Below are 10,644 nucleotides of genomic sequence, written 5' to 3' on the forward strand. Positions count from 1 at the left end.
AATTTATATTGTACTGGTACATAAAAAAATTACAAACATTTTTGTTACTAATATAATATTATGGCTTAAGAATCTTATAATAATCTGCGACTTGCGAAGAAAAGGCTAGAAATAATGTCAGAAAATAGGGTATAATAAAAACATCAAATCTCATGTGACAGGGAATGTTAAAAGGGATCTATTTGTCAAATTCGCTTCAGAAAAATTAGCAAATTACTTTTTGCAATTTTGAAAGTCTTATTTTAGATTTTTAATTAACGATCCCCAAAAACTCTTGAGTAACGAATTTCAAGCTATAAAAACGTTCAGTAACATTAAAATCCCTTGGTTAACTTCAAAGTCTTCTTTTCAAAATCTTATTTTTGACAAATAAGAATCTCTTAACTTTACCTGTCGCATATTATATTTTATTGTCTTATATTGTATTTTATTCTAGGTCATTAAAGATGTGTGGATGGAAAAAAATCTTTTGAAAGATGATAACTATTTATTAAGTACAGCTCTTTGCTTACCATTATTGCCAAAAGATATGATTTTAAATGGATGCAGTTATTTACAAAACTTGTCCTTAAAAAGTAAAAACCAAGATGAAAAATCATTTGCTCAAGAAATTTTTTCTTTGTTTTCAATCATTTTAGATTTTGTAAGCGTTGTAAACACTAATAATTCGAGATACGATACTATTCCTACAGTTTGTAGGAAAAATTTTGAAAGGGTCCTTTCTGCAAAAACTGCAGGAGAGTTGTTTGGTAAAATATTTTTTCTTATAATTTTTGAAATTTTTTTGAAATCATTTGTTGCCTTCAAAATTTTATTGCTTTTTTTCATAATAATTATACTTTTTTTAAATATATCCAAAATTAAAGTATTCATTGATATCGAGAAAAAAACAAAGAGACACGTGCATTCTGAAATTTCAAAAAAATCCCGAGATGTTTGGCACAAATTGCTTTATACTGAAACAAGGTATTATACTTTTATTTAATTGTTTTACATTTATTTATATAGATTTATACAAATAAATAAATAAATTTATCAATTTTTAGTTAATTTATTTGAATTAAAGACTTCTGGTTTGACACCAAATTTTGCGGATTATAACTATAACAGTAAATAATTTATTATTTTTTGTAGGTTTCGTAACTATCTAAATCAGCACTACCTAGTTAATTCATGACACATTTTTAATAACTTTTACAATAGTAGTTTAACCTATATATTAGTTTATTTACGCAAAATTAATTTACATAATTAAACTTTCATTTTCCATTTATTAAAAACTTTATTGGATCCATGCACTTTTTACGCTAATGTTCCTAAAAAGTAAAAACTGAGTAAAAATTTTTGCTTTAAAATGTTTTAGCAATAAATTTTACAACAGAATTAACATTTATTGCAAAAATTTAAGTAGATTATAATTATTTTGATAAAAATAATTTATTTATTTATCTGTAATTTTGTAATAAAAATTACAAATAAAAAAAAAGTTCAGCAATTAATTTTAAAAATACAATTTCATTTACGGGATAATATTTGGGAATTTTTTAATTAATTATCAAGAACCCATTTCAAATTCCCGATTCAAATGTAAATTATACTTTTACAGATTAGAGCTAAACGAATCCATAATTATTTTACGAAACGAAAGTCAAAAATTTGCAACTGTAACAAAACGTAAGTTTTTGATACATTAGTTATCACAAAAATAACAATGAATACCAATATTGGGTCATAAGCAATAAATGTAAAAAAGAGATAAATAAAAAATTTTCTATTGTCATAAGTATAGACGCGATTAAATTCACACATTCACAATTACATTCACATTTTATTCACATAAAAATATAGATATGTCATTTTTAAATGTTTTATTTATTATTTATTTATATTGAAAAAAACAAATGAATTTTATTTACATTTACTACAATTGACCCAAATATTAGATAATTAACTTCACATAAATTTTTTTAATTTCTTTAGAGAGAAAATCACAAAGCAAATCTTTAATTATAAGAAAAATGGATGAAAAACTGACTTCTTCTATTTGTGTTTGTTCAGATAAAACAGGTATTTATTATAATCAACATACTACATTCGAAACACTGCTTCTTCATACAGAATTTTCTGATTTTTATGAAGGCGTCTATAAATTAATTAGGATTTATTAAGGTGAGACCTAAGTGACTTCAAATCAATGCAAAAAGATACACATTTCGGTACACGTTTCTCAAAAACTATCTAATTTATAGCTTCGGGTCTTATTGCATTCAATTACAGATATATTAAGTATTGTAACCATTTGACTAAATATTTGACTATATCTTTAATTTAATGCAATCAGATACGAAGCGATAAATTAAACAGTTTTTGAGAAACGTTTACAGAAAAATAGCACTTTTTGCATTGATTGGAGGGAACTTAGGCATCCCCTTAAGCTCTTTCAAAAAGTAAAAATAATTTTTTTGTAATTTTTTTCTTAATAAATAAAATTATAATAACATTTAAAATCACTTGTAAAGTTTTCATTAAAAAAATTGTTAAATATTAAAATATAGCAGTACATTGTTCAAGACAAATTTTAAAGGGACATTATTTTGGTTTTCGTTGAGATTTTGTACGCATAAATGAAAATTATTGTCAAATATATATTTGGATGGGTAAAAATTTTACTTAAGAACTAATTTTATGAAAATTTTATTTGACTTTTAAACTGCACCGCGGAAAAAAATCAAGCTTCGTGCTTTTATTCCTTTTTTTGTTTTTCTAGTGATTTTAATTATAACATGTAATTATAACTGTCATATGAGCCGCCAGATATAAAACAAAACAACAAAATTTCTATAACGGTATTCGTTGGCCCCTGGTAACTTAAAAATAAATTTTTTCAAATTACTATCTTGTAGGAAATTTCCTTGCGCCTCTTTTTTCTTATCATAAATTTTTTTGTACACTGGAATCTGGATCGGTGAGACTTTTCGGGGATGGCTTTTCACTGATCAAGCGGGTCGTTCGCTCACGGGATTGGTCGACACTTAATCTCCTCTACGCCTCCCACCTTTCCTCGCCCACAAACTAAGTAAATAAACCTCACGGATCCAGATTCCAATGTATTTGTAACAATTTTTTGAGAAAAAAGCAAAAAATTAATTTTTCATAAAATCACTTTTAATTAAAATTTTCACTTTAATTCGTTCTAAAATGAAAAGTTCTGAATATTTTTGCATACAATTTACAGGGGTTATAGTATAAACTATCCTTTAAATGATCTTTAATAATAATTCTTAATTTTTTAATTTGAAAAAAGTTATTAATTTTCTTGTTGCTCAGTGTTACAACAGGGCTTTATATTTTTCAAACGCTTCGTTTATCTAGGGAATTTTCTCTGAGGACAAACTTCCTCTGAATAAAATGTTTATTGATACACAATAAAGATTTCAGTAAAGTTTTATTTTAATAAATAATTTTTTATTATCAAAAGTAAAAAATATTTATTTAGTAAATATATTTCTTTAGATTAGAAAGATTTACTTTTTCTAAGAAAGTTAATTGTTCAATAGCATTCGAGGACTGCGAAACTAAAAAGAAGCCAAAGAATAGTAGTAGAAATAAGAACATTAGAAATAGAGGAATAAAGGATAAGAATAATAAAAACATAATTTCGCTTGAAAGCGAAAAAGAAGAAGAAATTATAGATAATAATGCCTTTCATACAGTTTTTCTTGAAAGCGAAAAAGAAGGAGAAATCGAGGATAAGGGTGACGCGAACAAAATTTCATTTGAAAACGAAGATGACTCAAATGGTAATGATCAAAATCATTTTCTTTTGCAATGCAAAATGACGACTTTGATTTTTATATTCTTTTTACTTATATAATATCTAGTAATTACATTTTTACTTTTTAAAATAATTTTCAAAAATGTTATTTATTGTTGAAATAATCAAGGATTTAATATTGGCTCATTTTAAAAATTTTAAGGGGAAAATCTCGTGTAAAAAAAAATTTGTTATAATTTTTTTTCTTTCTTTAAAAATTAGTTTACTACCTATAAAATATGATTTGAAGTGTATCACTTCAAATGCTACGAAATGCAGTTAACAATGCAGACGAGATCCCTCTATCCTTTTGCTTTTTCTGTCAATACAATTTTATTAATTGTCAGTAGCAAGCACTGTTAGCAAGTGATAGTAAATCTTGGTTTTATTGTAATAGTTACTTTTGAACACATAATGTTTTCAAGGTAATAGTTAAAACACTATTTTTTTGTATCGAAAACTTTAATCGCGTTTGTCTCAAAATTTGTTTTTTCGCGCACCGTGCAATGCTGGTTGAGATTTGAGGCCTGTAGGAGGCACGGAGCAAAACTAAAGGCCAAGCTTTCAACGCCTGAAATTCCGCCATTTTGCAATATTTTTAATTAAAATAATTATTATACATAGCTTTTATTGTAAACTTTAAGGTATACTTTATTTCAATTCAAAAAACTTTACTATTTTTTTGTAAAAAAAAGCTTGAAAAAACGTGCATTTACACGAGTTTCCTGTCTTAGTCTGTACAATTTAAATTAATCTAGTTTTTATCAGGTATTGCTTTGTTTTCTGTGTTCTTTCACTTTTTTAATAATTATTTTGAAATAACTAATATAATTTTTTTTCTAATACAATCAGATGTATTTTTTATTATGTATCCATTTATTCCGATTTTTATCGTATCAAATTCGTCAAGTATCAAATTCGTAAATTTTCCTTTCAAAAACTATAGTATTTTGTCTAAAAGGTTTATGAAAATAGCATTGTAAAAAGAATGATTTTTTTATCAATTTATTAATTTAAAATAATATACCTTATTTTCAATCTCTTTCAAAAAATAATTAAATAAAAAAATTCATTATCTAAATATTGAACCTTCAAGGATTATTGTAAAAATAAATAAATTTTATATTAAACATTTCGAGTTATTAATAATTGCTTACAATTTTTGAAAATTATCATAAAACAGATGATTTATTTTATTAAATTTATTTTTTAATATTAACAGAGTTTACCGATAAAATTAACAAGAAGTTGAAGGACAATAAAGAATTGGAAATTGAGGATGAAAGTAAAATCGTTAATACAGACGACAGTGATGAAAATTCAAGCGGTAATATTAATACTAATTTTTGAAAATTATCATAAAACAGATTATTTATTTTATTAAATTTATTTTTTAATATTAACAGAGTTTACCGATAAAATCAAGAAGAAGTTGAAGAAAAATAAAGAATTGGAAATTAAAGATGAAGGTAAAATCGTTATTACAGACGACAGTGAGGAAAATTCAAGCGGTAATGTTAATAATAATTTTTTAATAATAAATAATATTCAAAACTATAGTCACCCTGCAGAATCAATGTGAGAAGAATTCTCTCCCGTTGTGTGCGAGCAGCTATCCCACAGTAGTGGTGTAAAGTCAGTAGAGACGTCTGCTGTACCTACCCACAGGTACAGCAGCTCGCCCAAGAAATTTTCCGTGCATATAAAATATTTAAAAAAAAATTAAAAATGAACAAAGTTAAAATTATAAGAAGGTTTCAATTTAGAGAATCAGTATTTTTATTAGTGTCAATTTCTATATAGATGTATATTAAAGAAATAATTTTAATTTTTTTTTATAATATTAATTCTCAATAATTTCATAAATATTACTTCAGAGTATTCAACTTCATTGACGTCGTTAGCATATTAAATTCGTCAATTTTATTCCATCTTTATGAGGAAGCTTTGTATTCAAATTATGTTTCAAATATTAGATTCAAACATTTTTATAGCAATTTAGTTATAATAAATAAAGTTTTGCGTTACATCGACATAAATGTTCATCATTATAACAATCTAATAGAATTGAAATTTTAAAATCATAAACTGAAAATACGTAAACATATATTGTTGGAAAATTAAATTCTTTTATTTTTTACACTTTGAGAATATTACTGTTATAAACGAATATGAAAACTTTAATTATTAACTGTTAAAGGATTTAAAAAAAACTTTTAATAAAATAAAATGCAAAAATTGCAGTTCTTATTAATAAAATTATTTCTCTTCTACAGTGGAATTTATACACTTACAAACTCCATCTGCTCACGATTCACAATCAGGTAGTATATTAACTTCAAATTAAGATAATTGTAATCGCATAAACTGTATCTGCATAAGTCTTTATAAAATAGATCTTTCATTGCACGAAATGCTTATTTAACCAAATTTTCACATACGTACGACCAATTTTTAGTAGTAAACAAAAGTATTGTAATACGTGGTTTGACTTGCTTAAAAATAAAAAAGTCATATTTTTGAAACATCGTTTTATTCAGTTCAACCAGTTCAATATAATAGTTCGTCAGTTCGCAAAAAATAATTTTCTCTATTCAAAATAATATTTGGTTAATTGCAAATTCTGTTAAATGAAAAAAAATTTATTGAAAATTTATATTTTATTTTAAAATATTTAAATGTGTTTAGATAAATCAGACAAGAGTGATGAGGAGGAAGACTTATCTTACGTACCACCGATTATTAAATACCATCACACAGGTATTAGTAATATTCTCCTTTATAAAAAAACAACTTCAGCAAATAAAATTACCAAAACTTTCTATTCAAAATCTCATGAAATTTAATTATAATTTTCTTATAGAAAAAACTTCTCAACAAGATAAAACTCTTCTCAAGAAAGACAATTTGTACGAAAAAGAAATTTCTCCGAAAACAAAAAATCCACAAAAGACGAACTCAGCCTTAATAGTCCTCCCACCAAATACACCAACTATTGAAATTGAAAAAGGTAATTGTCAGTGCTTTTTTTGTTTCTAGAAGAAAGTAAATTCTTTCACTTTAGCTATTGAAAAGTAACGTAATGAATTTTTAATACTCTTGTTAGAAGACATTTTTCACTTTAGCTATTGAAAAGTAACGTAATCAATTGTTTAATATTTATAGGAAGGCATTTTTACAAGTAACATGCTTAATGTATTCCATGCCTGTGTAGCACAAACAGTTTTTAAGATTTTAAAAATTTCTTTACAACTTAACATATTCTATCCTCATATTGTCATAAGTAAGATGCCATTCATTTTTAAAATAATAAAATTATTACTTTATATTTGTTGTATTTTCTTGTACACTACCATTGGGAATTTTGTGACCTCTGCTTTTTCGACGACTTCAAAACGGCTTAAATCTTAAAAACCATTGCATAAGTCTTTGTAAAATAGATCTTTCATTGCACGAAATGCTTATTTAACCAAATTTTCACATACGTACGACCAATTTTTAGTAGTAAACAAAAGTATTGTAATACGAGGTTTGACTTGCTTAAAAATAAAAAAGTCATATTTTTGTAACATCGTTTTATTCAGTTCAACCAGTTTAATATAATAGTTCGTCAGTTCGCAAAAAATAATTTTCTCTATTCATATTAACATTTGGTTAATTGCAAATTCTGTTAAATAAAAAAAAATTTATTAAAAATTTATATTTTATTTTAAAATATTTAAATGTGTTTAGATAAATCAGACAAGAGTGATGAGGAGGAAGACTTAGCTTACGTACCACCGATTATGAAATACCATCACACAGGTATTAGTAATATTCTCCTTTCTAAAAAAAAACAACTTCAGCAAATAAAATTACCAAAACTTTCTATTCAAAATCTCATGAAATTTAATTATTTCCAAAAAACTAAAGGTATTAATTTTATAATATTTAATATTTTTTATTAAAAAATAGATCTACGATTTAGAGGAAATACAAAGATCTCCTTGTCTCCAAAGATTCAGCTAAGAAAATCTGACACAGAAAAACATTCAATGAAAAAAGAAAATATTTATAAAGAAGACGCGCATTTAAAAAGCAAATCTTTACTAAAAGAAGAGACTTCACAAAAAAAGAAAAATTTTTTTATAGAAAAAACTTTTCAACAAGATAAAACTCTTCTCAAGAAAGACATTTTTCACGAAAAAGAAATTTCTTCGAAAACAAAAAATTCACAAAAGACGAACTCAGCCTTAATAGTCCTTCCACCAAATACACCAACTATTGAAATTGAAAAAGGTAATTGTCAGTGCTTTTTTTGTTTCTAGAAGAAAGTAAATTCTTTCACTTTAGCTATTGAAAAGTAACGTAATGAATTGTTTAATATTTTTTTAGAAGGCATTTTTACAAGTAACATGCTTAATGTATTCCATGCCTGTGTAGCACAAACATTTTTTAAGATTTTAAAAATTTCTTTAGAACTTAACATATTCTATCCTCATATTGTCATAAGTAAGATGCCATTCATTTTTAAAATAATAAAATTATTACCTTATATTTGTTGTATTTTCTTGTACACTACCGTTGGGAATTTTGTGACCTCTGCTTTTTCGACGACTTTAAAACGGCTTAAATCTTTAAAATTATTAATATTAAATTTTTGTATTTTTCTGAACACAAATCAAATTCTAAAATAGTTGACTTCTTGACCAAGAACATACTTTAATTTTCCAATTGAATATAGAAAAACCAATTATTAGTGTTTTTAATATTTATTTAATTTCTCTGGAAAAATGAATATTTTTTGACGTTTTTGGACTCATTGAAATGGTATTTTGTTATGAAACTTAAATCATTTAAAATAATTCATGTACTCGTTCTTTCCTAGTGTATGCTTAGATGCTTAGATATCTAAATAAAAAATTAACGTATTCTATTTGTCAAGGTGCCATTTCTTTATAAATTTTATTGGTTTGTGTAATATTAAAAGGAGAAAATTTTAGTTTTTATATTTTTAAGATTTAGACCGTTTTTATTCATCGAAAAAATAGAAGTCGCACAATTGACGACAGTAGTGTGAGGTCAATACTTTTGATTTAAACTTGATCTAAATAAGTGTAACAAATATATGACGTTTTTAAAATATGTATTATATAAACAATTAATTTATGAGTAAACATTTTTCAAGTAATCCAATCCCAAAAATGTTAACACAGGATTCTTTGAAATATCATTATCATATAAAAGGATAAAAAATAACATAGGATAACCTATGTATATATTTTCAAAAAAATTTTTTTTTGCTCTTTCGAAAGAAAAAATTTAATAATAAATAAAATATTTTACAAACAAATAAAATTAGAGTAATTCCTAACTTACCAATTTAAAGCTTATGCAATTCCATATCCAATGAGCTCTATATGAAATATTTTCAAATATTGGATTTTTAAAAAATAATTTCAATGTTTATTATTTCTTCAATAAAAATTCACTAATCGAAAATACTTCATATAGGGCTCATTTGTTGTGGTATTATATATGATTTTAATGGCTAATTTACCATTATTCTAATTTTATGTGTATATATATTTAAACAATTATTAATTAATATGAAAATGTATTTTTAGATACAACGAAGAATAATTTTAAAATTACTGAACGATCTCGAAGATATAATATTGTACATAGAAGAGTCTTACAAGAAATGAATTGGGAAAATCATATGCTACGCAGACAGGGCCCAAATTCCGGATTGCCGTCTGCATCACGATCACCACTAAATCGCAATCAGCAAACGCATTATGAACCAAGATCAGAATCTATCCGGTTATCGAGATCACCACATCACAATCAACAACGGCGTTACGAAACCAGATCGCGATCGCGGTCATATCAATCATTAAATCAAGAACCACGTTATGAATCTAGATCAAGACCAACATCACGATCCATCCGGTCATCGAGATCACCACCACATCACAATCAACAACGGCGTTACGAACCCAGATCGCGATCGCGGTCATATCAATCATTAAATCAAGAACGACGTTATGAATCTAGAACAGGACCAAGAACAAGATCCATCCGGTCATCGAGATCACCACCACATCACAATCAACAACGGCGTTACGAACCCAGATCGAGATCGCGATCATATCAATCATTCAATCAAGAACGACGTAATGAATCTAGATCGAGACCAAGATCACGATCTATCCGGTCATCGAGATCACCACATCGAAAACAACAACCACATTACAAAACCAGATCGCAATCGCGGTCATATCAACCATACAATCAAAAACGACGTTATAAATCCAGATCTAGATCTGCATCACGATCATACCGCCATAATGAACTACGCAACGAACCAAGACAATCGCGATCATACCGTAATCGGGAACATAGTTATAAATCTAACTCGACATCTCGATCGCGATCATACCGTAATTACGAACATTCTTAAAAATCTAGATCCAAACCATCTCCATCTTTCACAATAATAATAATAATAATTATTAAAAAAAATATTAATTTTTCAAATTTTATAATTCTATAATTAAAAAGTATATGTTTTAAACATTTAAGAAAAATAAATAAATATTAAATAAAAGAACTTTTGACTCTTTTATTAACATTCAGTGGAGAGACCGGTAAACTTCAAACTTTTTACAACTGACGTTGATACAAGCTATTTTTTCTGTCATTTAAAAGTTTTATTTTTTGACAATACCATTTATTTTTAAATTAGCAATATTGTCCAAAAATAAATTAAAAAACCCAAATAAAATAAAATTTGTAAGCATGAAATATTATAAGTCATTTATTACATATTTACAAAGAATGTAGGT

The 10,644-nt window shown here is 25.7% G+C and overlaps 1 protein-coding gene across 1 annotated transcript; it reads left to right on the plus strand.

Moving 5' to 3' along the window:
* Positions 1 to 7,795: 7,795 nt before the first annotated feature.
* On the plus strand, positions 7,796 to 10,267 carry LOC127284272 (serine/arginine repetitive matrix protein 5-like). The gene is made up of 2 exons (XM_051309646.1): positions 7,796 to 8,092; positions 9,421 to 10,267. The coding sequence occupies exons 1-2, from the start codon at positions 7,849 to 7,851 to the stop codon at positions 10,257 to 10,259; spliced, it is 1,083 nt and encodes a 360-aa protein (XP_051165603.1). The 5' UTR covers positions 7,796 to 7,848; the 3' UTR covers positions 10,260 to 10,267.
* Positions 10,268 to 10,644: the final 377 nt, after the last annotated feature.

This window comes from Leptopilina boulardi, unplaced genomic scaffold, assembly GCF_019393585.1.
Source record: "Leptopilina boulardi isolate dan_hultmark-lab unplaced genomic scaffold, ZJU_Lbou_2.1 LbouV2_322, whole genome shotgun sequence".
NCBI classification, from domain to species: domain Eukaryota; kingdom Metazoa; phylum Arthropoda; class Insecta; order Hymenoptera; family Figitidae; genus Leptopilina; species Leptopilina boulardi.